Source organism: Meriones unguiculatus, chromosome 8 (genome assembly GCF_030254825.1).
Source record: "Meriones unguiculatus strain TT.TT164.6M chromosome 8, Bangor_MerUng_6.1, whole genome shotgun sequence".
NCBI classification, from domain to species: domain Eukaryota; kingdom Metazoa; phylum Chordata; class Mammalia; order Rodentia; family Muridae; genus Meriones; species Meriones unguiculatus.
The window spans coordinates 4,603,077-4,630,994 of NC_083356.1; the positions used below are offsets into that span (position 1 = coordinate 4,603,077).

A 27,918-nucleotide genomic window follows, 5' to 3' on the forward strand; every position below is an offset into this window, starting at 1 on the left:
CACAACCCGGTGGTCGGCTCCTGGAGGAAGTTCGTCACGTCGCGGTTGTCTCGCACAGCGGATGTGTGTCGCCGCTTAGGTGACGCTGGGAAGTGCTCGCAGCCCCCGCCGCTGCCTTTCGGTGGAAGCACTATGGAGGGAGAGAGGAAGAATAACAACAAACGGTGGTATTTCACTCGAGAACAGCTGGAGAATAGCCCTTCGCGTCGTTTCGGCGTGGACTCAGATAAAGAACTCTCTTACCGCCAGCAGGCGGCCAATCTACTCCAGGACATGGGACAACGTCTTAACGTGTATCCTTGCGGCCTAGGCCTTCGGCCTTGGAGCGCGGCCGGCCACGCTTCGGCGTCCAGGCTGGGGACGCCGGCGGGGACAGGAGTGGGTAAGGTGGTGGCAGGAGCTGGACGTCTAGTGGGGAGAGCCCACAATGGCGCTGGCCGAACAGTGGTTCGCGCGAGGGAAATGAGGCGGAGTCAATTTCCCGCTCGCTCACCGGTGCCACCAGCCTGGCTGGGAATTCGTACCTTTCCCGTCTTTGTGTTTCGCCGCCCCGTCCCAGCCCCTGCCCACTGGATTCTGTCCTGTTTTAGTGGCTTTTGAGAGTCTCCTTTCTTCTGTAAGCGAAGGAAACGTTTGAGAGGTTTCACTGCCGACGCTACCTCCCAAACTGTATTAAAAAGGGGGGGGGGGGGGTTCGGGAAATTCTGTACCCGAAGGACTTGGTGGTCTAGAATTAGTGCCCCAGGTTTGGTTCCAAATCCGTTTTTCTCTCGCTTACTAGTTGGCTAACCTGTCAAATTCCTTTTTCTACCGACGTTCACCACAACGCTAGGTGTTCAGACGTTCTAGTAGCAGGTTCATAGACTTTTAAGAGGAAGGAAAGATGTCAGCTTTGGTTTGTAGGGAGGTGTAAGTGTTGCTATGTTTTAAGCAGTTTGTAGGGTATTAAGTCCTTGCTTCTCAGGGCAATAGTGAGGCTTCATTAGTTTTCAGATTTAAAAGGTAATGTAGTTTAGTGATTCCTCCCGCCCATTCCCCCCCCCCCCTTCGGAAAACATAGTCTTTTGTGGCAAAACTAAACGTTTTAAAGTTCTTTCCATTTTCCATGTTTTCTTTTATCCTCTGGTTGCAGCTTCCCCTTATATAGCATTTATTTAAGAGTGATGCTAAGGGGTAGGCAGTGTTGTAATCCTTTTTGATTCCAGCACTGGGGAGGTAAAGGCAGGCCAAAGCTACCTGGTAAGACCCTGTCTCAAAAAAAAAAAAAAAAAAATTCTGAGTTTAGGTCTATAAAAATTCTGAGTTTGTACTATAATGTTTAGATCTGAAGGTTGTCTGTTGCTTTCAAATAGGTGATCTCTTTATTGCCAGTTTCTTATTGAAATCAGGCTCATTTTCCCAAGTATCCAGTCAGTGCACAATTAAACTTAAGTTCCTATATATGTTTAAGGCACCTTTTAAAAGTGTGTTTAAAAGATTGTTGCCATATTGTCATCTTTATACAGATTGTTGCTGAGGTCTGTGGGAATAAGATATTCAATTTTTCCTTGGGACTTGGAGGGAGACACCTACAAATCAAAGACTGGATTGGATTGGAGGATGGCAGGAGTTTCCTTTCAGTGGTTGACCATCAAACACTTCAAAGGTTTTGTAGGTCAGAGGTCGTGTGATATTTCTTGAACTAATCAAAGCCGGGTGTGGTGGTACACACCCTTGTTCCTTCACTTGCCTTTAATTCCAGTGCTCGGGAAGCAGGCAGATTTTTGAATTTGATGGCAGCCTGATCTACAGAGCTAGTTTCTGACCAGCCAAGCATATGTAGAAAAATCCTGTCTTGAAATGCCCCACCCCACCCCACCCCACCCCGCCCCACCCCCCAAAAAAGAAAAGAAAATAGAGCTTGAAAACTACTGAAGGTGGGAGAGATAATAGATTCCCAGGGGCTAGTAAGGGAAGGCCTTGTAGATATTCTTAAGTTATTGTGGGGCTAGAGAGATGGCTGAGCAGTCAAGAGCACATACTGCTCATGCAAATGACCAGGCCTCTGTTCTCAGTACCTGCCTGGCAGCCGACAGTCATCTGAAACTCTAGTTCTTGGGTAGCCCATGCCCTCTTCTGGCCTCTGGGGACACGACATGCACATGGCGCGTGTACGTGCAGGCACATGCTGATACGCTTAAAAAGAACCTTTTTGAAGGCATCTTTGAGCAGGCAAGATGTCCCAGCAGATGAAGGCACTGTCACCAAGCCTGATACTCTGAATTCTATCTCTGAGACTCATAGGGTGGAAAGATAACTGACTCCTGCAAATTGCCCTCTGACCCCCACACCTCCTCCCAAAAGTAAATGTAATAAAAAAAAGTTGTCCTGAGCTAATGGATCATCTTTGCAGAAGGCAAGTGACATGACAGAAAAGCATAAGATTATATATATTGCATATTGATTTCCACCTTGCCACTTGTGCAGTCAGTGCGTTCATACAAGTACATGTTAGGTAGAGGACATGTTGTCAGTTGTCAGCTAATAATTTAGTTAGTGAAGGAAAACAAGTCTGCTATTTGATTTGAAGAGTTAAGTGTTGGTTTCATGTGGGGTCACTTACTGTGCCTGGCCATTTGTTTTTTTGGGAAAGGAGATTATATTGTCTGTTTTGAACCTTAACTTGAGCACTTCAGCTCACAACTGACCATCAACACTGCTATAGTATACATGCACCGATTCTACATGATTCAGTCATTTACACAGTTTCATCGATACGTAAGTATTGTGTGGAGTCTCTTTGGGTTTGAGTCTAGCTGCTTATTTTATGATTGGTTGTTGTTTCTGAACTAGGATTTAAATTTTAGAAGTTAGGGCTGGTCATTTTAAATTTAGAGAAAAACTGATTTAAGTATAGCTTTCAAAGTGGTAAATAATTTTATGGCCATAGAAGACAAATGTTAGATTTTGTAAAACCTTTCATAAAATTCAGTGGTTAGCTGAAGGGAAAGATGTATTATGTGGTAATGCCTGGGAAATGACTTTTAAAAATGGGGAAAATAGGAATAAAAGGATATTATTTTCTTGGGCAAAGTTGTAAATATAAATGTTGTTTTCAGTTTTGTTACCTGAAATGGTCTGTTTTAACAGTTGCTAATCTGGAGGTGAATGCATAGTGATATTTTAGTTGCAGTAAGTCTGTATGTACTTAATTAAAAATCCCAAGGTAATAAGGATAAATTTGAACAGATCATTGTGGATTTGTGGGTCAAATATCCTATTATTTTTTAAAGTTTTTGAGGAAGCATGTTTCAAATTTAGGGTGTTTCCTAAAATGATTTAGTTTTGTTTTTGTGTGTGTTTGTGTTAATGAATGGTATAAGTGTCTAAGTTTCCACAGAGGCTAGCTGAGGGCATTGGGCTTCCCTGGAGCTGGAGTTACAGGCTACTGTGAGCCACCTAGGTGGATCTGTGGAAGGAAACTATCTCCAGTCCAGATAATACATTTTGAGTTGTTTTGTTTTGATACACTGAGAAGAAACTTTATGAAGCTAAATATAATTCCTGTAATGTAAGAAATCGTCAGGGTCAGATTTAGGAGGAGCAGGAAACTCTAGGGATCTATTGATAATAAAGTATTCCTAATTTTGGGTGATTTAGTCAGTTTGACTCTTTCTTGCCGTTGGCTTCCATATTTCCAATGAGCCTTTATTGAGGCTCTCACAGCACTGAAACAGAAGTAGCGAATGAAGAATGAAATTAAAGAGGAATTCCATCGTTGTCCTGGTAATTTTGAAGCTGTCTACTCTCAGCCTTCCCCTTTTTTTCTTTTTATCCTTTTTCTTCTGTCTTTATTTTTTTTTTAGGGTCTCACTCTGTAGTCATGGCTGGCTTGAATTATTTAGTCCTGACTGGCTTGAATTTTCAAACACTGGCATTATGAGCAGGAGGCACAATGCCTGCCAAGCCTTCTTTTTTATTGTAATAAAGATTTGAAATGTAGGGGGCTGGAGAGATGGCTCAGCAGTTAAGAGCACTGACTGCTCTTCCAGAGGACCCAGGTTCAATTCCCAGCACCCACATGGCAGCTCCCAACTGTCTGTAACTCTGGTTCCAGGGGATCCGCACCCTCACATAGCATACATGCAGTCAAACATCAATGTATATAAAAATAAAAGTAAGTACATTAAAAAGATTTGAAATCTAGGGTAAAATCTTAAATCTAGTTGTTTAGTCTGCATTATTGTGTTAGCATGTATTTCCCTCTTATTTAAATGGTGTTTTCTTATGCCTTTGTGTTAACCTTGGTTAAGATAGACATTTATCTGTTTATTTTTAAAGTACCTGCACTAAGCTGGTTGAGTAAATGATCTGATAATTATTTCGTTATAGAGGTGTTCTTTTGGATATCATATCCTTTGTTTTTATTTGTCTCTTGTTTTGAGACAGGGCCTCAACTATGCGGCCCTAGCTGGCCGGAACTCACAGAGATTGACCTGTCTTTGTCTCCTGATTGCAAAGTAGTTGGTCTTTTCTAGGGTGTTGGTTTTTAGGTATATTCTGGAATTAGCACATCAAAAATATTATCCTCTTATAACATTAATTTTATAAGTTGAATTTAGTTGTGATCAGTTAAAAATTAGATTTGAGAGGGCTTAAAACATCATGGCATCCATGTTAAGCCTGTCAGGCCAGTCCTTGTGGATTTGTATGTATGTGTGTACATATATAATGTACACCATGTTTGTATGTGAGTGTAGCTCACACTTGGCTTTGGTGCACATATGGAGGTTCTCTTCTTTTGCCATGGATTCTGGGGATCAAACTTGGGTTGTCACGTTCCAGCATTTGCACGTCAGGAGCTTTGCTGAGACATCTTGCTAGCTGCCTTGCAAATTTTGATTTATTTATTACAAATATAATGAATTCACGAGGTAAAAATTAACAATGCAGAATGATCCCCTGTGCCCTGTAGAGCAATCCCTGACCAGACAGGCAGTATCCCAGGCCTCTTTCTGTATGTGAACTAGTACTTACAGTTTTTGTTGCAAAGGTCATGTCTCACCATACCCCTATTGTACAACTTTCCGGAACAGTCTCTTCATGCTGTTTCTCATAATTTAGGTGGCTGCAAGGAGACAGGGATGGTAGTGCACGCCTGTAATTTCAGATCTTGAGGACCAAGGCAGGAGGATCCAAAGAGTTGGAGGCCCTCCGAACTGGTCGTGGACCAACAGAGCCTCAAGGGGCTGGGAGGTGTGTCACTTAGTAAAGCACGGAGACCTGGGTTAGACCTCAAACTCCAGGGAAGAAAGCTGGCTGTGGTGGGCGGGGCCCGTTGAGGTGCTGGTTCAGATTCGGTCGCACGTATCTGAAAATAGAAAATATATATGAAATATATATACACATATATGTATGTATGTATATATATGTGTATATATATTATATATATATGCACACACATATATGAAAATAGAAAAACAATTCTTTGAAAAATCATGGCATGTTGTGCATAGGTGTGATTGCGGCACTGGGGAGGTGCACACAGGACTCTTGGGCTTGCTAGCCAGCGCTTAGTGGGGTTCTGGAGTTCCAGGTTCAGTGGAAGACCCTGTTTAAAAACAGAAAGATGGGTGCTGAAGAGATGGCTCAGCAACTGGTTAGGAGCACTGACTGCTCTTCCGGAGGACCTGGGTTCAATTCCCAGCACCCACCTGGCAGCTCAAACTCTCTGTAACTCTTCACACAGACATACATGTGTGAAGCAGTGCCTATAAAGAAATTGTTTAAAAAATAAAAGAGAGAAGATATAGAGGGATTGATGAAGACCATTGGACAACCCTGTCCTCACATACAAATACCTGAAAAATATTTTTAAAATTATGTTGTCTTTTATACATTTAAGAATCCTTGGGGCTATCTATGTGACTCGGTACAGTGTGTATTTAGCATGTTAGAGGTTTTGGGTTCAATCCATAACACCAAATGAAAAAAGATTCATATTTTAATAGTAACAGATTTGGATATGTTTTACTCTCATTATTGACTTAAAAGTTTAGTGGTTATAAACGTGTATACTGGGATCAGACATGTCTACATTTGGAATCTTGCTGATCTGCTCACCAGCAGTGTGGCTTGTGGTAGTGACTATATGCCTCAGATTTCTGATCTGTTTGTGGGATTTAAATTAATTTTCAGAGTTCTTGTCCAAAGCAAGCAATTGGTAAATATTATCTGTGTGATTTTTTTTTTTTTTAAATAGAATTTGTACTTTAAACTTATAAAATGCCTCTTAGGGTTGGGTGCAACTACCTGTAATCTTAGGTATTGGGGAGACTGAGGCAGAGGGTTGCCAGTTTGAAGCTAGCATTAGACAACATGGGAGGCCTTAGAGCTGCCTGGGATCAATCCAGGGCAAGCACTGCCGATTGAGCTACACTCCAAGTGCCTTTCTTTTTTTGCTCATCCTCTGTTAATGGACAACTAGACTGGTTCCAGTTTAGCTTTTGAGAATAGTGGAAGGGCGAGGAAGGTTAGGCAGTTATCTTTGTAGCTGCCAGCCTGTAGGCTAGGAAATTGTGACTTAGGTGGCAATAGTGTTGCAAATAAGTATTACAATGTTTCAGTTGCCGGGTCATTTTTTATGGTTGGTTTCTGAGATCTGTTTGTATATTGGCTTGAATTATTTTCTGTCTTGTCGTTCCCCCAGACCACTTACTAGACAGGGTTTCTGATGGGGGTTCTTGGCTGTCCTGGAACTCACTCTGTAGACCAGGCTGGCCTTGAACCCCGATCCTCCACCTCTACTCCTGAGTGCACTACCACCTCCTGGTTAAATATGTGTAGCCTAGGCCCGCCTTGAACTCACTGTGTAAATTTACAGATCTTCTTCCTTCTGCATTCCAGTGCTGGGATTATAGGGGTGTACCACTATCTCTATTTCTTTCCCCCCCTCTTTTTTTTATGTGGCTTGAGCATGGAACCAGGGCTTTGTGAATGAAAGGTAAACACTCTAGGAACTGAGCCACATTCCAAGTACCTGTAATCTTTATTTAAAGATTGGTTTATGAATTTATTTTATTTTATTCTTTTAGACAGGCTCATACTATGTACTGTGGCTGATCTGAGACTCACCATGTAGACCAGGCTGGCCTTGAACTCAGAGAGAGACGCCTTCTGTCTCCAGGGTGCTGGGATTGCAGGTGTGGTCTACCACATCCAACAGAAGCATGCTAGTGTGTGTACTGTATGGGCTTGTGTGCTTGCCTGTGTTAGGTGGAGCTCAAGTCTTTATGCTCTCTACTTTATGTATTTTTGAAAATAAGGTCTCTCACTGAACCAGAATCCTGCCATTTTGGCTAGACTGGGTGGGCACTGAGCCCGTAGGATCGACCTATTTTACCCCTTCACCCTGATATTACCGATGTGCTGCTGCAATTATGTGTGCTGGAGTTTCGGACATAGGACACCCCGTCATGTGCTGAGCCCGATTTTTTTTTTTTTTTTTTAATTCTGCAATTCACTGACATCTTCTTCCCCTCCATGTTCAAAACATTAGGCCGCCATCAACAGTGCTTGTTTTCAACAGTGCTTGTATCAGTTCTTTCTCTTTAGCAGTGCCCCCTGATCTGGCCCAGCAGCCCCTGCCAATAGCCTAGTTTGCCTCTCGATTTACTCATCCAAAGGATTCCAGTTTACCATGTAAAAAAAGGAGCGAGCCTTGGCATGGTGGCTCACACTCACAGTCAGACATCCCAGGCTGGATGTTAACCGTTGGAGGCTGCCGTGGGTTGTGTAAAGAGTGTGATAGTGGGTGCCAAACCAGCCTGGGCTACACAGATCTCAACTAAAATGCTAAAGCAAAGCCTCGCTGAAGCAAAGCTGGGCACGCCGGCACTCACCTGTAATCCCAGCACCTGGAGAGAGGGAGGCCGGTGGATCTGTGAGCTCAAGGCCAGAGGTCTACAAAGTGAGTCCAGGACAGCCAAGGCTACACAGAGAAACCCTGTCTAAAGGGGGAAAAAAAAACCCAAAGCAAATGGTAAACATGAGTGATAAACTTTTCAGTGGAAAGCAGCTAACATCTGCAGCCTTCTCCCACACGTACCTGAGGGTTTGCTGAAGATTGCTGTTACGATGTGATATAAATAAGAGTTGTGAGATTATGGTGGAGATTTGATTTGAGATTTAGCTCCTCTTAGGTCAATTATCATTTAGAAATAAATAACAAGTGTGATTTCTTTTTTCTCTGTGAAGTCTATGGCTCCAGCAGCCTTGTTTCTAGCAGCGAAAGTGGAAGAACAGCCAAAAAAGTTGGAACATGTCATCAAAGTAGCACATACCTGCCTGCATCCGCAGGAGTCACTCCCTGACACGAGGAGTGAGGTAAGTGATTATTCACACCTTTAAAAAAAATCATAACTTCATTTTGTAACTTTGAACCTGGGACTACTAAACTTTTCAGTGTTTACATTTTTTCCCCTCTGTGTAGCCTTGTCTGTCCTAACATTCATTCTGAAGACCAGGCCATCCTTGAACTCACAGGGATTCTCCTGCCTTCCACTCCCTGAGTGTTGGGATTAAAAATGTTTACCATCACTACCTGACTGTTTCCAACTTTTTATTGATGTTGTTTGTGTCTTCCTTTCTTTTTTTTCCTTTCCTTTCCCTCTCCTCTCCTCCCCTCCCCTTCTTCTTTTCTCTTTTATGTTTTTTTTTAATTGGATGTCCTGGAACTCACCCATACCAGGCTGGCTTTGACATCGAGATCCTGACTGCCTCTGTCTCCTGAGTGCTAGGATTAAAGGCATACGTGACCGTACCCTGCTTGCTATAAGCATTCTTAAAGGTAAAGTTTTGGGGGGATTTTTTAAGTCTGAGAAAGGGTCACTGCCTGACTTAACTTTATCATTTGAAAAGGAGCACATGCCTAGAGATAACAAAATTTATGTATTTATTATTACATTTGACTCCACCAAAAAGACCAAGAAGTGTTATGATAATTGTTAAAGAGTTCAAATTATTTACATATTTTTTCGAGACAGGGTCCAAACTCTTATTAAAAATCTTTTCACATTGAAGTTTCTCTTCTCTCCTGTGAGAATGCTCTTGAGTATAGTGTTCATAGATACTTTACTGTCCTGTGTGTGTGCATTTCTTTTGTCTTCTTCTTCCGTGCTTCCTTGCTGTGTGTTTAGGTATTGAGTCTGAGACCTCAGAAAATTCTAGGCACACATTCTATTGCAAAGTCACTCCCCCAAGATGGATGTGGTTGTGTACACCTTTAATCTTTTCACTCAGGAAGCAGAGGCAGGTGGATCTCTGAGGCCAACCTGGTCTATATATAGTGAGTCTTGTGAGTCTTAGAGCAGCCAGGGCTGCATGGTGAGAGCCTGTGTCTTTAAAAAAAAAAAAAAAGAAAAGCCACACTCATAGTCTTTGGCTTTTGTAAAGAAGGGTGACACTTTTGGTTTTCTTTATTGTTTTTAAAAAAAATGATGTATTATGTATTTAATTAAATATGTTTATATGTGAATGTAAGTGTCCTTGGAGGCCAGAGGTCTTGCTTGGATTCCCCTGAAGCTGAAGGTGTAGGTAGTGAGCTGATGAGTGTGAGTGTTAGAGTTGAACTCTGATCTTCTGCAAGAGCAACATGTGCTCTTAACTATTAAAAGACAGAGGTGTGCATAGCTAAGCAGTAGTGGTCAGGGTGTGACCCTCTCAGGCCGTGGTGGCTCACGCCTTTAATCCCAGCACTTGGGAGGCAGAGGCAGGTGGATCTCTGAGTTCTAGGCCAGTCTGGTCTACAGAGTGAGCTCCAGGACAGCCAGGGGAGTTATACAGAGAAACCCTGTCCCAAAACAAACAAAGGGGTCAGTGATTGGAAATGCTGAGAATTCTAACACTTATAATTGAGGGGAAATTGTAGATTGCTGTTACCAGGAATTTTTTAAGTTATTTAAGTCTCTTTTGGGTGTGTGAATCATGCATTATGAAAAAGGTGTATGGATTTGTGTGTGTATTTTTCTTTCATTTTTAGAAATTTTCTGTATCCAAATTTTAGTGTATGTACTACTGAAGCAAGCCCTGGTAGCTACCTTTTATCACTGATGAAACACCTGAGCAAACAACTCATTGTATAGAGCAGGCTGTCCTCAAACTCAGCAGTGGTCTGCCTGCCTCGCTCCAGAGTGCCAGGAGTAAAGGTGTGCACCGCCCTGCCCAGCAAGCTTTTATCATGTGTGTGCGCATAGATGTGTGACTCAGATTCCCAGACCTGAATTACAGACAGTTGGGAGCCACCATGTGGAGCTGGGAAGTTAAATCTGGGTCTTCTGGGAAAACAGGTAGTGTTTTTAACTGCTGAGCCATCTCTAGAGCCCAGTATGGTCTCTTGATGCCTTACCCACATTTCATCTTCTTAAAGACCAGTTCTTTCCAACAGAAATATAAGAGCCATATTTGTAAAATTTGAAAAAAAAATTATTTTATTAAACTTTATTAGAATCCTTAAAATGAGGTCTTCTTCAGTGGTAGAGCACTTCACTAGCTATATGAGGTCCTGGCCTTGATTTAATTAACTCTTTAAAGCTCAGTGTACGGCTAGCAAGCTGGCTCACTGGGCAGGGTACTTGCTGCCAGGGCTGACAACCAAAGATTGATACCTGGACCCACGTGGAGAGAGAACCGACTCCTGTAAGTTGTCCTCTAACCTGCACATACAGGCTGAAGTGTGCACGTGTTTTTTCCCATGTACCGTTAACAAATGTAAAAATGTTAAATTTAGCTTTCATTTGACAATTATGTTTTAATTTTCACTAGCACTGTTTCAGCCAGCCATATGTGGCTGATGGCTGTAGTTTTAGTTGACAGAAATCTGAGAGAACTTTTGTTTGGAAACATTGTCTCTCTACATAGCCCTGGCTGTGCTTGAACTCAGAGATCCCCACCTGCCTCTGCCTTCTGAGTGCTAGGACTAAAAATTTGCCTATTTGGGCTGGCTTTGAGAAAACATTTTAAAAATCCCCTACCTTTATTTTCTGGTGGTGTTTCTGTTTTTTTAAGAGGGTGTTTTGTTTGTTGTTGTTGTTTTTTGCTTTGAGACAAGGTCTCACTGTATAGCTCTGGCTGGCATGGAACCCTGTCTGTGCAGGCTGGCCGTAGACGCACGGGTGTCCGCCTCACTTGCCTGTCTCCCAAGTGCAGCACTAAAGGCGTGCACCGCCATGACTAGCCCCTTTGAACTCTTCTTGTACTTATTTTTAGAGATCTAGTCAGCTCAAAAGAGAGATTTAGTGTGTGTCAGACATTTGCCAGTTAGATGCTTACAGTGCTGCTAAAAGGTCTGCAGATAACATATGATTTTTTTTTAAAAAGATGTATCATTAATTTCTCATGTCTGAATCATCTGACCTAAGATTTAAAGTATCAGTCTGAAAATAAATAAGATTGTGCTGTTTCGTGGCCGGAAAGGGATAGAGATAAAGATTATTTTCCAGTTCCGACCCTACCTCTTGTCTTCCATACCACCCCTCTTTTAATTTTTTGTTTTGTTTGGAGACAGGGTTTCTCTGTAGCCTTGGCTGTCCTGGACTTGCTTTGTAGACCAGGCTGGTCTTGAACTCATAGAGATACGATTGCCTTTGTCTCTGAGTGCTAGGATTACAGGTGTGTGCACTGCCTGGCTACTTTTGAGGTTTTAGAAATTTTATGTGTGTGAGTGTTTTCCTACATGTAAGTACACCGCATGTATATAGTGACTATGAAGGCCAGAAGAGGGTGTTGCGTTTTGTGGAGCTGGGGTTACAGGTGGCTGTGAGCTGCCATGTGGGTGCTGGGAACCAAACCTAGGTCCTCTGCAAGAACAGCAAGTGCTATTAACTGCAGAGCCATCTCTCAGGGGCTTCCGTTTGCACCGTTCATTGTTCTGTTTTTAAAATTGTTCATTCTTTTGTGGGAGGTAACTTCTGTTTTCTCTCCCTTAGGCCTACCTACAACAAGTTCAAGATCTGGTGATTTTAGAGAGCATAATTTTGCAGACCTTAGGTAAGTTAATTTTCCTTAAGAGCATGAAAAATTAGGTATGGGATATAGTGATTTCATGTTAAAATTTGTGAGACCAGGAGAAAATCTTTTGAAAGAATTAGGAGCGTTTGTTGTAATAGTAGTTTAACCGTGGCCTGTTTCACAGTGTTAGGTACATGGTGATCCTTGATGCAGCCATTAGTTGGGATTTTATTTTTTCTAGTATATTTTGTAATGACCTTTTGAAATTGGATCAAACAACCAGTACACATCATAATGGAGCTGATGAAAGGAACAAGGTGAGGTGAGAGGAATGAATTCTAAGATCTCTGATCTAGTTTTTTGCTGACATAGGCAGAAGGATTGCCAAGAGCTGCAGCCAGCCTCAGCTGTAGAGTAAGGTCCTGTCACCCTTTTTCTTTTCAAGGTTAAGCTGTAAAGGGATGAGGATAGCTCAGTTAATAGAATGCTTAGCATTTGTAAACCCTAGATTTGATATCTAGGTCCTCAGCTCCTCACAGATTGGGTGTGGTACATTTGGAGAGCAGGAGCTGGAGGAAGGAGGATCAGAAATTCAGTTTGAGGCTAGCCTGGGCTACAGGGTACCATCTCTTCCTAATCTTTTCTTCCCCAAGTGAAAACGATTAAGCTTTAGAAGGCGTCATTATTTGTGTGACTGCTTCTTTCAACCTTATGCTATATCCTTTTGTTTAAAAAGGATTAAAACAAGCTGGTTGAGGTAGCATGTACCTATAATCCCAATACTCAGGGAGGCAGAGGCAGGTGGAGCTCTGAGTTCAAGGCCAGCCTGGTCTGGTCCAGGACAGCCAAGGCTATAGAGAGAAACCCTGCCCACCCCCCCAAATGAATGAATGAATGAATGAATGAATGAATAAATAAATAAATAGGAAAAATTAAAACATTATTTTGTGTGTATAAGTGTTTTGTCTGCATGTATGTCTGTGCACCATGTGTGTGCTTGGTGCCCACAGAGGTCAGAAGAAAGTGAATTAGAATTATAGTGAACCACCTTGTGGGTGCTGGGAGTTAAACTCAGCCCTCTGCAACACATGCTATAACCCACGGAGCCATCTCTCTAGCCACCTGAAAAGACTGCATTTAGAGGTTTTGCTTCTTAAGTGGTCTTTGGGTCTTACTGGTGCCCTTGATAGCTCTTGGAGATAGTAATCTCAGAGAAGAATGTGATGAATAGTTTGAGTCTCTCGGTCTCTCTGCACAGTGTTTTTGGGAGAGAAAAATAAACAGGCCATGAACAATTCAGATAAAAGAGATATAAAATGAATGTTTTTAGCATCTTAACCAATTTTTTTTTTTTTTTAAAGGGTTTGAACTAACAATTGATCACCCACATACACATGTGGTAAAGTGCACCCAGCTTGTTCGGGGTAAGTAGCTGCATGAATTGCTTAGTTATTTGAGGCCTGGGCTTGGCTCACAGCACAGCTGCTTGGTCCCAGATTTGGACTGAGTGACCTGCTTGGCTGGAGTCAACCACTTGGTTCTGACCTATTGGGAACTATTTTAGATGCTCTTTTTTTTTTTTTTCCCCAAACAAGACAGTGAGGTCGCCATTGTCATTTTGACAGAATTGCTTGGGAGACAGACCCTGGGTTTTCCAGTGGGGGAGTGTTTTGATGATCCTAATTGAGGCGGGAAGAGCCTCGGTTGGTGGTGGTGGGTGGCTCCACTTCCTGCCGTGGCTCTAGGGCTTCTCAGTGGGCAGGCAGAGCAGCGGTGCGCAGTCATGTCCCTCTGTTTCCTGGCTGCTCTTGCTGTGGTTCCCCATCAGGAGGGCCTGGGAGCCAACAAGAAGAGAAGTTAAGAGAGTTAATTCCTGTCAAAGTGTAGGAGCAGATTTGGACAAGTCTGTGAGTCACATGTATCTAAGGCATTGTTTTCAGAAAATCTTGCAAGTTGGTTGGTTTTGGCCCAGTAGGTAAAATCACTTGCCTCACAAGCCTGATGACCTGAGTTTGGACTCTGGATCCCACAGTGGGAGGAGAGAACTGATGTCCAAAATTTGTCCTCTGACTTCTACATATGCTATGCCCATCTCATATGTATACTTGTATATAAGTACAGTTTATTTTTAAAGCAGTGGTTTTATTTTAGTTCATGTCTAATTAAAGGAGACCCCAATGATGATATGGAATTCATTTGAATTTACTTTTATTACTGATAATCCATGGGGTAGGACTTTAAAATTTTATTTATTTATTTGTTTTGTGTATGGTTGTCTTTCCTGGGTATATTTGTGAAAAGCACGTTTTGTTTTTGATATAGAAGTTAAGCCTAAGGCCTTGTATGTTGAGCAAGTGCTCTACTATTGAGTTACATCCCTGACCCTTAAGGGTTCCTCTTATTTAAATGCGCCAGTTATCTCTGGGTGCCAATGTGGCGCCACATACCCACATTCCCAGTACTTGGGAGGCTGAGGCTGGAAGATGATTGCAAATTCTAAGTTAGCCTGTGATTTCAAGGCAAGCCTGTGCTCCACAGTGCGACCTAGCCAATAACACAAATAGCAAATGCAGGGGTATGTGGGATCGTGAGTGCTCAGTGGTAGACCATTTGTTTAATGCATGTTTAGCCCTGAGTTTTATTTTGAGAACTGAAATGAAATTTAAAAAAAAAAAAAAAGTCTGGATAGCCTGTGCATATGGATGCCTTTTATAGCTTTACATGCTGAGTTGATAACTAGCTTTATTTTTACTTTAATAATGTTTTATGAAAGTTGAAATTTCAAAAAAGTTCCCAGTTTCCTCAAATAAACTCATTTACTATGTGTGGGGAGGGGTATGTGGGGTGATTTTCCTGTGCCACTTGGCATATGTGGAGAAGGCCAGAGGCTAACATTTTGGAAGTCGGTTCTCTTCTACAATCTTGGTGACTGAGCTCAGGTTGTCAGTGCTGGTGGCGAGAGGTCTATCACATCCCAGCTGCCCCAGTTCTGTGAGTAAAAGTGTTAAAGGGTTTGCGTTAGCAAGACTAGGGCTGAGGAGACATGCATATATGCTTACATAGAAAAGACAACCTATGTTCTAAAGTTATAAATTGGCTATTTTGTTTGATTGTGATTTTTGGAGGGAATATGGAATGTTTTATTTTTCATTGTAGTGTGTGAAACAGGTGTTATTTGATGTTTAAGGGATTAATCACAGTCTCCTCAGTTGAAATTTGTTCTTTTTAATAATGAAAGTTCCTTTCTCCAAATATATCAAGGCCTTCTGGATTCTGATTTTGAGGCCCAGTCCCATTGGTTCCTCTCTTAGCTTCCTGTTTCTTAGTAATCTATTGAATCAGAATCTCTGTCCTTCCCTAAACATTGACTCAAGGAATTACATTTTAAACAAGTACCCCCAATAACTGGCATTCAGGATAAGGCTTGAGTCCCTAAATCTGGAAGCAGCTATCTTAACTATTAAGATTAAAAATCAGACACCTATAAAACCCAGCACTCAGGGAGGCAGAAGCAGGCAGATCTCTGTGAGTTCGATGCCAGCCTGGTCTATAAAGTGAGTCCAGGACAGCCAGGGCTATACAGAGAAACCCTGTCTTGGGGAAAAAAACAAACAAAAAAGATTAGCAATCAGTAGTGGAACATGTGTTTAGTCTGAAAAGTTCTGTATTCAATTGCCCACATCTCACTTCACCCTGAGGATGTAAACACAAGACAACCAGGCATTATTTCTGCCCAATTTATCACTATCTGCAGTATCTTATAAATGATACATGTTTGCTAAGTATTTGTTGAGAAAGAATGGAACTAATGACTTCTTTTTCTTTGTTTTTGTTAGCAAGCAAGGATTTAGCACAGACATCTTACTTCATGGCAACCAACAGGTTTATATTTTAATTTTTTTCTCTTCTGTTTTTGGGTTTGGAATTTGGTTGGGCTGAGGTCACCTTTTGAGGAGTTTTTGGGATCACTCAGTGAACTAGAGCCAGAAGATCATGAAATGATCTTTAATGTAATGTACTGTAGACCATGCTCTAGCAAATGATGATTTTTCTGCACACTCTTTGTCCCGTGCATTTACTTTATATCTTTTAATTTGCTAGGGTTTTATATTTATTTAGCATATCTAATTCTTTATTAACTTTTCTATAAAATGTCCAGAGGGTAATTCTGAAAATTCATGTAATTTTGGGGGTTGTTGATTTTCTTCTTTGTCCAAGTAATGGGCACTTAGTCTATAAGGATTTGCAATATATATATTTTAAATTATCAACACATAAGTTGTTCTGCTAAGTGACTTACTTGTTCTCATGTCTGATTCCCATATTGTTTGTGTAGAGAAACTGAAACTCTTTCAGTCATCAATGCAAGAAGTTCAGTTTTAGTAAGCTGACGAAGAGGCTGTAGTGTAACTCAGTTTCTAGAGCACTTTCCCAGCATGCCCAACTCCTGAGTTTAATTCTCCGCTTTGCATACAAAGTGGTGGCCCACTGCTGTGATCCCAGCACTCAGGATGCAGAGGCAGGAGAATTAGTTCGAGGTCATCCTCTGGAAGACAGCAAGTTCATGCCATTCTGTACTATGTGAGACCTCACCTTACAAACACAGGCAGTCGGGCAGCCAGCCACACACACACACACGGGAGGAGGAGAAGTGAACACTTTTTGAAGAGTCAGGCATTGTGGTGATTGGGAGGTAGGGTTGCTGTGAGTTTGAGGCCAGCAAAAGAATGAGACCTGTCTGAAAAAACAAAATCTTGTAAAAACCAATCAGCTATGTTTGTACTTGAGAGATCCATTTTCTTTTTCTTTTTCTTTTTTTTTTTTTTTTGAAACAGGGTCTCACTTCCCTTGTGTTGGAATTATAGGCATCTGCTGCTGTGTTGGCTCTTTGGTTTGTTTGGTTTTGGTTTGAGACAACGTCTCACTAAATAACTCTGGCAGTCTTCGAATTTGCTGTGAAGAACAGGACGGCCTCAAACTCACAGATCTGCCAGCCTGTGCCTCTCAATTGCTGGGATTAAAGGCAGGCCTCACCATGGTTGGCTGCCTGCTTCTTTTTCCTTTATTATTATTATTATTTTTTTTTTGTTTTTGTTTTCTGGTCACTAGTCAATGTATAGACTATATGATCATAGGAAATTTAGAATAATTAACCTGAGCAGTATTTTAATAGAAAATCATCCTGAGGTGCTAGAGAGGAGTCAGAGGTTAAAGGCAGCTCATATAGTCTTCCTGCATTCAGTTCCTTGCATGCATTGTGGGCTGGCGCACCACCTCCGTAGCTCCAGCTCTGGGAGGTCTGACAGCTCTGCTACCTGAACTCTTTCACACAAGTGCGTTTGCTTCCACACAGACATGTACACATAGTTGGAAGTAAATCTTTAAAAGGAAAGAAGAAAAATCATATTGAATGCTGAATCAGAGCACATATTTCTTGCCCTTCTCACTCTCCTGTGCTTTTTGTTTTTGTTTTTGTTTTTTTAAATAATGGAGAGTTTTAATTTAGGGTTGAGAACTGAGGGCTCATGATACTCTCTGTTTCCTTCCCTTTGACGTCAGCCTGCATTTGACCACATTTAGCCTGCAGTACACACCTCCTGTGGTGGCCTGTGTCTGCATCCATCTGGCTTGCAAGTGGTCCAACTGGGAGATCCCAGTCTCAACTGACGGGAAGCACTGGTGGGAGTATGTTGACGCCACCGTGACCTTGGAACTTTTAGATGGTAAGTTTTAGCGCAAGGGACCTTGAAACGCACTTCTGATTTGTCACATATCTGGCCAAACGTGACTTAAAAACAGTGAGTTAGTTGAGGTTATTGTTGGTTCATTACCTTCTTGTCTCTGAACATTTTGTGAATGTTTCATTTGTAGAACTGACACATGAATTTCTACAGATTCTGGAGAAAACTCCCAGCAGGTTGAAACGCATTCGGAATTGGAGGGTAAGAATTAGACAAACTACTCTTTCTTTTAACTGCACCAGTCAGTCATTACACCAGAATTGGATGTGTGCTGTAGGTTTAGAATTTCCCTTTTCTTACTTAACAGTAATTGTGACTTTATAGCATGGATACGAGCTAAGATTTCAGTCTGTGGAGACAGAAGACTGCTTTGTGTTTTGTAGTGCTTTTTGTGTGATTCTTGGTCAGTGGCATTGGTTGAGTGTTTTATTTATTTCGTTAGTTTGCACATACGCATTCACATGTAGGAGTACATGGCTGTGAGCATACATATGGAAGCCAGAGGTTGTCGGCCTAAGGTTATTGTGTAATTCAAATGCTGATTCTGTACACCCCCCATCCACCATATCTGGCTGCAGTGCTTTTTCTGAGTATCTCCTGTCTCAGTGTTGTATAAACACTGCTTTCTAACTGTCTCCTGGTATGTCAGTAAAGCAGCTTACAGTCAGTCGCCAGCAGGCGAAAGAATAGGGCTGGACTTTCTGCCAGCCAGGGTAAGAAGAGTGAGAGGAGGAAGGGGAATCAGCCATGGGAGAGGTCTTTCCGCCTCCTCCCTCTACCCACCTCACTCTGGAGCCACAGGTAAATGCCGCTGCACTGGGCTTTCACATGTGTTCTGAGGACCTGATCTCAGCTCCTTAAGCTTGCAAGGCAAGCCCTTTACTCACTGGGCTGTCATCTCACCTCTGATTGTGCATTTTCTCTATAGCATTGACTTCTAGTAGAGGGGAAAGGTATGTATGGAATTAGAAGGGTTGTGTGTAGTTTTCATCTTTGATATTAGCTACTTAAAAAATGTTTTCTTCTCTGTTTTTCTTCTTCCATCCCTCCCTTCCTTTCTTCCTTTTAAAAAGATTTATCATTACAGTTGGGCATGGTGCTGTACACCTTTAATACCAGCACTTGGGAGACAGAGACAAGCAGATCTCCGCACTTCAGACTAGCTGGGGCTGCATATAGTGAGACCTGGTGGGGAGGGGTGAGGAGTAGTGTTTGCCTGCAATTATGTGATTGCAGTGCCTGTGGAGGCCAGAAGAGGTTGTCACATTCTCTGGAATTGGAGTTACAGGTGGCTTCTGAGCTGCTAACGGTGCTCAGAACTGAATTCAGGTCCTCTGCAAGAGCAGCAAGTTCTCTTAATTGCTGAGCCATCTCTTCAGTCCAGGGTTTTCCTTTTCTCTTTTTCCTTTTTGGTTTTTCAATACAGGGTCTCTCTGTGTAGCCCTGGCTGCCCTGGAAGACCAGGCTGGCCTCAAACTCAGAGATCTGCCTGCCTCTGCCTCCCAAGTGTTGGGATTAAAGGTGTGCACCAACAGCCCAGCTTTTTTTCATTAATTAATTTTTTGGTCAAGGTTTTCTTTTTATATGGGTTGCAGTCTAGAGTTGTAATCCAGATATTTTTAGTCTTAGGAATAATAGAGTCATTTCCTTTTCCTACAGCATCAGATAGATGAACTTGGGGTACAGCTCAGTGGTAGAATAAATACTCTGCATGCACAGGCTCTGTACTCAATCACTAGCATCCCCCCCTCCCAAAAAAAATATAAGGAATAAAGCCTTCCCCTTACCTTTTGAAACAAGGTCTCATGTATGTAGCTCCAGCTGGCCTTGAGTTTTGCTGTTAAAGAAGCTGGCCTTGGACTCCTGATCCTCTTGCCTTTGCCTCTACCTTTTAAGTCCTGGGATTACAAGCATGATCACCATGTCTGGAAACTTCCCTACTTCCCTCATTTCTTACTAGTCTAGACTAATTTTCCTGAGTCTAGTGAATTGTAGATAATGTTTGCTTATGGTTAGAAATGGACTTCTTTTTAGTTTTCATATCAAACCTCACCAAATTATCTAGAATTTAGCTAAAAGCTAACAACTATAGTCATAAGTAGTTACAATGCATATTTAAGAATTGCCTTTTTCTGGTGTGATGGTGCATGCTTTTAGTCTAAGGTAGAAGTAGAGACAGATAATGTGTGAGTTTGAGACTTGCCTGGTTTCTATAGGGAGTTCCAGACCAACCAGGGCCTACATAGACCCTGTCTCTAAACAAAAACAAAACCCTCATCTCCAGGACACACAACGAACAAAAAGCCTTCAAAAAGTTCTTCTTGGTTGTTGTTTCAGCATACTGGCACTTAGTAAGTTGCTTGGATTTGCTTCATTCTAGGCTTACCAGGCTGCCATGAAAACCAAACCAGATGACCGAGGAGCAGATGAAAACACGTCAGAACAGACAATCCTCAATATGATTTCTCAGAGCTCTTCAGACACAACTATTGCTGGCTTAATGAGCATGTCAACTACGTCTACCACAAGTGCAGTGCCTTCCCTTCCTGGGTCTGAAGAGTCATCCAGCAGTCTAGCGAGTGTGGAGATGTTACAAGGCGAGCGATGGCTGTCTTCCCAGCCTCCTTTTAAAGCAGAGTCTTCTCAGGGGCATCGGACTAGTGAGAACTTGGCACTTAGTGAGCATTCCTTGCAACATGATGGTTCAAATGCATTTGTTTCCCAGAAGCAGACTAGCAAGAGCGTGCCATCAGCTAAAGTTTCACTTAAGGAATACCGTGCAAAGCACGCCGAAGAGCTGGCTGCTCAGAAGAGGCAGCTGGAGAATATGGAGGCCAATGTGAAGTCACAATACGCATATGCTGCCCAGAACCTCCTGTCTCATGACAGCCATTCTTCAGTTATTCTGAAAATGCCCATTGAGGGCTCAGAAAACCCTGAACGTTCTTTTCTGGAAAAGGCTGACAAATCAGCTCTGAAAATGAGACTCCCAGTGGCTAGTGGAGATAAAGCAGCCTCTTCGAAACCAGAGGAGATAAAAATGCGCATTAAAGTGCACTCTGCAGGTGATAAGCACAATTCTGTAGACGACAGTGTTGCCAAGAGCCGGGAGCACAGAGAGAAGCACAGGACTCACCCATCTAATCATCACCACCATCACAACCACCACCCACATAAGCACTCTCACTTACAGCTGCCGGTCGGGACTGTGAATAAGCGCCCAGGTGATCCCAAACACAGCAGCCAGACAAGCACCTTAGCACACAAAAGCTACAGCTTGTCCAGTACTTTGTCTTCTTCGAGCTCTGCTCGGAAAAGGGGTCCCCCGGAGGAGCCGGGGGCTGCAGTGTTTGATCATCCAGCCAAGATTGCCAAGAGTACTAAATCTTCTTCCTTGAATTTTCCCTTTCCTCCTCTTCCTACAATGACCCAGTTGCCTGGGCATAGCTCAGATACAAGTGGCTTGCCCTTCTCACAGCCTAGCTGTAAAACTCGAGTTCCTCATATGAAACTGGATAAAGGCCCTCCTGGGGCTAATGGTCACAACACAACTCAGTCAATAGATTATCAAGATACTGTGAATATGCTCCACTCCCTGCTCAGTGCCCAAGGTGTTCAGCCCACTCAGCCCCCTGCGTTTGAATTTGTCCATTCTTATGGTGAATATATGAATCCGAGAGCTGGTGGCATCTCCAGATCTGGCAATACAGACAAACCTCGACCACCACCCCTCCCGTCAGAACCACCTCCACCTCTTCCACCTCTTCCTAAGTGAAAAAAAAAAAAAAAAAAGAAAAAAAAAGAAAAAAAAAAAAGAGGCAAAAACTTAAACAAAAAACACCTTTCTGTTTTTTTGTTTTGACTACTGATACTGGACTACGAAAATTACATCCCTTATGAAATATGTCACCCTTGGACTAAGGAATAAATTGCTATTGAGACAGGTGGGAGGGTGGTGGAGGGCCTCGGTTATTATATCTGCTGCCTCATACATCTATTTTATTATAGCTTGTACTGGTGTCAGAGGTAAGATTAATGTTGAAGCTGTGAAGGATTAAGAACACTTTGTCTGTTCTCGGCCTCTCCTCATCCTGAGTAGGTTGGTTGGAGTAGCTATCTTCCCTCTTCTTGCCAGAACTGAAATGTGGAGGGTATAATTAAGCAGTTGTGGAGTCTTTTGGTGTTTAACATATCAGAAGAGAGGAAGTATTTAAACGTCAAATCTTTAAGAGACTTTTAAAAATAATTTAAAGAAAGTAAGTTATCTGTTTAGTTTTTTTATATAATCGGGAAGGGAAAGGTATTTGCTGTGTTTATGAGGAGCACAGCAATGACCGATGAGGGTAGGGGTTGGAGGGTGGGAGTGTGTGCAGGGAGGGTGGGAGGGAGGCTTTTGGCCAAGAGTGAAATAGGCTCAGGCCACTTGAAGTATTGAGACCGCGCGTGTGTGTGCGTGTGCGTGCGTGCGTGTGTGTGCGTGTGTGTGTGTGTGTGTGTGTGTGTGTGTGTGTGTGTTTAAAATCATGTTATCTTCTTTTCTCCCACTCTTAGCCATTTTCACATCTCGGCATTCTACTAGAGAGCAGTCGGCCTTGAAAACACAGAGGCGTGTATTGACGTCGTAAATCATCCCCATCCCGCATCACGTTTATGTTGTAGCTGAGTAGTAGCCTTCTAGGTTTTAGTTTGGACAAGTGTAGCCAATGACCTGACTCTAGCACCATTTTGGAAACTTCATTTTAAACTCTTTTTTGTGTTTTCTATGCAGAATGGAGGTGGATGGAGGAGGAAGCTGTAGAGCAAGGCCAGCTTCTGCCCTGCAGAATTGGGCCTTTTCAGGTTGGACTTTGGGAAGACCCAGGTCTCTGAAGGGAGGAAGGCTGTGCTTTGCCTGCTGTTTGACAAAGACCAGACCATATGTGAGAATAGGTTTGGGAGAAGCCAGGGAGTTAATGATACTAAAGACAATGAAATTGTGATTTGGGGTTCTGAAGCTTTTGTATTTAAGTTACATTATGAATGTAAGACTTTGCTTTTTATCTGTATATCTAATGGGAAACAACTGCATACTTGCACCTGCAGCCTCTATGACTTCAGAGATGAGTTTGAATTTAACAGCATTGGTGTAATGAGTGAGCAGGCCTAGCCAACAGACGCTGTTGTGTTTAGATGGTTTCTTTTGGGTGGCTTTTGATTCTAGGCAGAGATTCTTCATAGTCCTTTTAAAAAAGTGGATCAGGGATCTCCTGTTATGGCTTGATTATTCTAGATACAAGGAATGAAGAGTTTTGATGAAGGAGATCTTTGAAGAAATACTGGCCAGATGAAAATTCTATGCCAGGCTGTGTAAACTAAGAATGCTACCTAGCCACAGATCATTGCTATTCTTTGGTTCATTGCGTGAAAAAAAATATACATATGCATATGTATATATATGCACACACGTGTGTGTGGGTTTTGTTTGTTTGTTTGTTTTGTTTTTTGTTTTTGCTATGGAAAACATGGTGCTATAAAAAGAATTAGTCTCGTTTTAATGAAGCTTCTGTCATGCCAAGTAGTCTTTAGGGAGAAGTCAGGTTCTTTTCATTGAAAAGTCATAGGGAAACAGAAGTTGTATGGGTGCTGCTTGCCAAGAACAAGACTAAGCAAAACACTGAGGCAGTTACTATTGATGTACTGGCAATAGAGGAAAGACTGTAGAGGAAGGAATTTATCTTTGGGTGACTTTGTGGTTCTTAATCTGCATGTTTGAACTGTCTGGAGTGCCTGTGTTGCTGTGCAAAAAAAGGAGCTCCTTGCTGATCTATAAACCAGTGATTTTTCTTGGTATGCAACTTTTAAAGTGACATTTTATTTCTCCTTGGTATTTCCTGTGTGTGCAAGATAGATGTGTCATCACGATTACTAAATTTAGGCTTAGTATTTGTTGAGATTTTGTTTTCCATCCTGACCTTCCCAAAAGGGAATGTGCCATTTAGTTTGCATCTGTGTCTGTGTGTGGAATTGGCGATTTGATTTGGGAAAATGGCTGTTCTTTTAATTACTCTCATTAATGTCACATATTTTCTAATCACATGCACTCCCTTACTACAAAGGCTGTCTTATTTGCTCTCATAGCAGTTCTTCATAGTAATACTGTAGTTAAGTTTCTCAGAACTGTCAGTAGTAGACTAGAAAAAAACTGCTTCCTAGAGCCTAAAGAGCTCCTCCGTGCTGTAGTCTGGTCTTTGTACGTAGATCAACAGTGAATTTGGTTAGTTTAGAGACTTTGCTATATTAGTTCCTTCTGGTACTGTCTATAGCTATCTGCTGCGTCTGCTTTTAGGTCTGTGCATAGGCCCTGGGCCTTCCTTATGGGCTCTGCATGAACTGCTACATTATTTTTGGGTTAGCAGATACACCTGCTGGCTAGCATGCATCTTGTCCAATTTCTGTATAAATAAGGCTTCTAAGCCATGTCTGTCTCTCCTACCTTCATACCTTCAAAGGGTGAGAAGTAGTATTTGTATATTTAAAATCAGCCTTGTAAACATGGCTTTTTGTCTTTTACTTTTACTCTAAACTGTCAAGAATAAATGACAGTGGTAAGCAGGCTTGGAGCCTAAACTTCTGTAAATCTCATTCCTAAAATTGTTTGACTTTTGTGTTGGCAGAAATAAATACCTGTGGATTGTCTTTAGGGCTTTTAATCATATACCTGTGTTGTTGGCTAAACTCTGGTGAATCATTAACCTAAAGCCACTGTGGCTTCTGAAGTATCCAGTTAGGCCTTTTGGGTTTAGAAAATACCTAAGTATTAGTCTACTTTTCTTATTCATGAATCATTGTGTTTTTGTATCTGAGACTCAGCATCTTTTCTTTCTTGTAAATGACTCTAGTGTTTTCGTTTAGTGTATCCCACATATTTCTATATTATTAGGTTCACCAGTGGTGATAGAAAAATGAAAAAATCTCCAATTGCAAACAGCAGTAGATTTGAGTATTGAAACAATCATGGTAAGATCACTGCTGGGTTTCCTGAAGCCTTTGCAGCCTAATTCCTTATAACCTTTCACACTTGCTTCTAGATAAAGGCAATTGGAGGGTCCTATCTATCCTAGTATGGTTGGAATCTAAATATGTGCGTTTCCATTATTTTGGGAACTGATTTATTTTTTTAAAGATTTTTTTCTTTTGTTGGTGAGTTATTTTGATACTCATGCTAGGAAAGGGAGAAACATCTTGAGATTGGAATGCCTATTTTATTCTCTCAGTTTGGGAGAATTGAAGCAGTCTATGCAAGCCACCAGGCAGTGAGAAATAGCTCTCCACCATCCCACTGAGTGTTCAGCCACTTGCACACCTCCCCAAGGGTCTTGGCCTTGATGGTTTAGGAAACACTCTTGTTGTACCACACTGTCATTTATTTCTCATCCCTCAGTGGGTGTAAGTTTGAAAGATTAATGGTACTGTACTCTTAGTTGATGGAGTGGTCTAATTCAGAATTGTTTTCCAAGTGGGTGAGCTCTCCGTTTTAGTATTTCTAAAGTTTTTAATATGAACTTGGCAATGGAAAGAGGAGGGCAATGAATGTTTAATAAAGATCAGTGTCTGCGCTGTTCCTTCGAGTGTGGATTCCTGTTTGTGTGAGGAGAAACTCCTGGGCTTTGTGTTGCCATGTGAGCTGTGGAGAGGGATGCTTGACAGCATGTTCACTGAAGCCAGAGCAAGTGTGTCTGCCATCAGGTAATCTGGAAATGCTAGTGGACAGTGCAGAGAGGTGATTAGCTGATGACCTTACTGAAATCACTTGTAAAGCCAGAAGGGCTGTCTGGCCTGTGAACCTGAAGAAAACAGTGCAGCAGGCTCATGTAGATGTATTTAGGGATCTGAACTGGAAACTGACCTGTATTACCTGACTTTCCACACATAAAACTGTCCATTTTCTTATCAGACCAAAGAGCAAAAAGAAAAAATGAAAAAGCGAAGTTACACTTTACCGGTTTTTGTCACTCAGGTACAATTTTGTGGTGAGTTGTTTCTCTTCTTTGTTTTCGTCTGATTTTTTGTACTGCTCAGCATATTGTTCTGCTGTTGCCTCTGTTCTCCGCGGGGCACCTCAGTTCTGGGTGCTGCTACTCCTGGGATCTCTACTGCTGTTAGGTGAATGACGACAGGATGTAAGTGACCGTTATCATAAGGGCTCTTTGTAAAAAACTTCAAAAACTCAAAAAAAAATTTTAAAGAAGGATGTTGTATACATTTTATAGTCTGGCTATCAGTTTGATACCTTGCTGTCAAGTATGTTTCTCAATCTGTATTTATCCATCCCATCAATAAACGTTAAACGATAAACACCTGATTGTTGTTTCTCTGTGCCATGTCCTTAGTCTTTATTATTTCGTTGAATCATTACCACTTTGCTTTAATTTTAATAGTATTGTGTTCCTATCACAATGTCCTGTGGATATTGAGTCCATTGGGACGAGTTAGGATTTAACTCTAACAGTGAACTTGGTAGTACAAAGTTTGTTGTAGGCAGAGGGGAAGTTTTCGCGCTATACCCTCACATGAGTACCTGGAAGAGTAAAGAGATACAGCTTTACTGTGACAGCAGTACTTAACCACTCTTAGCAAGCACCAAGATACAAGCTATAATCTTTGAAAAGCTTTAGGACAGCCATCCCATTCTTTGGTGGACAGTATGTTTTTCTTCAAGACTGTTGCACTATGTAGTCCAGCTGGCCTCAGATTGCATCCTCTTGCTACATCCAAGCTCTTCAGTGACGAGATAGATTGCTGCCATGTACTACTGCCATGCCTGGCAGAAGTATGTTTTGAAGAAAAGTTACATTTCTGGATAACATGGGAAAACTGAATACTACATAAGGTAGACCTTACAGATTACACACAGGAAAAGAGCCTCCGTGCACAAGGGCTTCAAACTTGGCTACAGTAGTACTTTCAAAGGAGGGCTGGTGAGATAGCTCAGTGGGTAAAGGTCTTCAATGCCAACCCTCACAATCCCCGGGATTCACATGGTCAGTTGGAGAGGACTGACTCCCACTGGCTAACCCTTTAATCTCTGCACTTATGCTTCCCCATGCCCAGGAAAATACAATAAAAAAAAGAGACCTTTAAAAAAAGGATTTATTTTTGTTTCATGTGCATTGCTGTTTTACCTGCATGTGTGTCTCTGTAAGGGTGTCAGACTCCCTGAAAAGAGTTACACACAGTTGTGAGCTGCCATATGAGTGCTGGGACTCTAACCCAGGTCCTCTGGAAGAGCAGCCAGTGCTCTTAGTGGCTAAGCCACCTCTCTAGCCCTATGGGGAAAAGACACTTACTGAAAAAATTCAGTGTGTTCTGGTCATCCCTTCTGTTTCCCTTATTTTGGGGTGGAGGAGGGGCAGGAGAGGACAGTGTCACTGTAGCAGACTGGCCAGTAACTAACCAAGCCTGGGCTTCTGCCTGCGCCTTAAAAGCATGTCAGGAGGCTGAGACACACTGGGCCTAACTCGAACTTGAGACCTCCGAAGTGTCCTACAAGGCCACACCTCCTAATAGTGCCACTCCCTATGGGCCAAGCGTTCACACACGAGTCTGTGGGGGCCATCCCTATTCTAACCACCACAATATGCTTTTGGAAGATTCAGAAAACAGTGGAGTGATGTCCTTGAGTAGATGACAGCGGAACTGAGTGCACAAATGGAGGATTTTGCATCCAACGGGACCAAAAACAGTTAAATCACAGTGGTCTGAGAAAAAAAAAAAAGACTCAACTGCAGCTCTTGAGTGAACATGGTAAGAGCTAATAAAAGTTCAAAGGAAGGGACCAGGCTTGCAGCCCACATCTGGGAGGTAGCAGCCTAGGGCGGCAAAAAGCACCAAGAAGTAGGCTAGAGTTGGTGGAAAGAGCTTGGGATGCTCAATGCTCAGAATTTCGATGTAGGGAGCTGTGGAGATAGTTTGCTGTGTAACAGAGCAAGTTGGGAGCTGAGTTCTAATCAGCGCTTGTGAAAAAGGCCAGGCGTGGTTACCTGTGCCTGTACCTCCAACACTGTGTGTGTGGGGGGGGGGGGCGGGGGTGGCAGGAGAAGGGAGCTGGCTAGCCACCGGCATAGCCTGAAACAACAAACAGAAACGGGCAAAACTGCTCAGTGGATAGAGGGCTCTTGCAGCCAGGCCCGACGACCTATTGCGTTCTCATAAC

The 27,918-nt window shown here is 42.3% G+C and overlaps 1 protein-coding gene across 3 annotated transcripts; it reads left to right on the forward strand.

Annotated features, from left to right (window-relative positions):
- The first annotated feature begins 7 nt into the window (after window positions 1-7).
- Ccnt1 (cyclin T1) lies at window positions 8-26,060 on the forward strand. 3 transcript variants are annotated; one of them, XM_060388687.1, is made up of 9 exons: window positions 19-293; window positions 2,676-2,757; window positions 8,236-8,364; window positions 11,964-12,024; window positions 13,347-13,409; window positions 15,822-15,867; window positions 17,545-17,708; window positions 17,857-17,927; window positions 20,107-26,060. In XM_060388687.1, exons 1-9 carry the CDS (start codon window positions 133-135, stop codon window positions 21,499-21,501), a joined length of 2,172 nt encoding a protein of 723 aa, XP_060244670.1. In that variant the 5' UTR covers window positions 19-132; the 3' UTR covers window positions 21,502-26,060. The 3 variants fall into 3 exon arrangements, 2 of the variants coding, with proteins under 2 accessions (XP_060244670.1, XP_060244671.1); XR_009593559.1 differs by lacking the exon at window positions 17,545-17,708 and having other exon boundaries at window positions 8-293; window positions 20,107-20,245; XM_060388688.1 differs by lacking the exons at window positions 19-293; window positions 2,676-2,757; window positions 8,236-8,364; ... (1 more) ...; window positions 13,347-13,409; window positions 17,545-17,708 and having other exon boundaries at window positions 15,826-15,867.
- The last annotated feature ends 1,858 nt before the right edge of the window (window positions 26,061-27,918 follow it).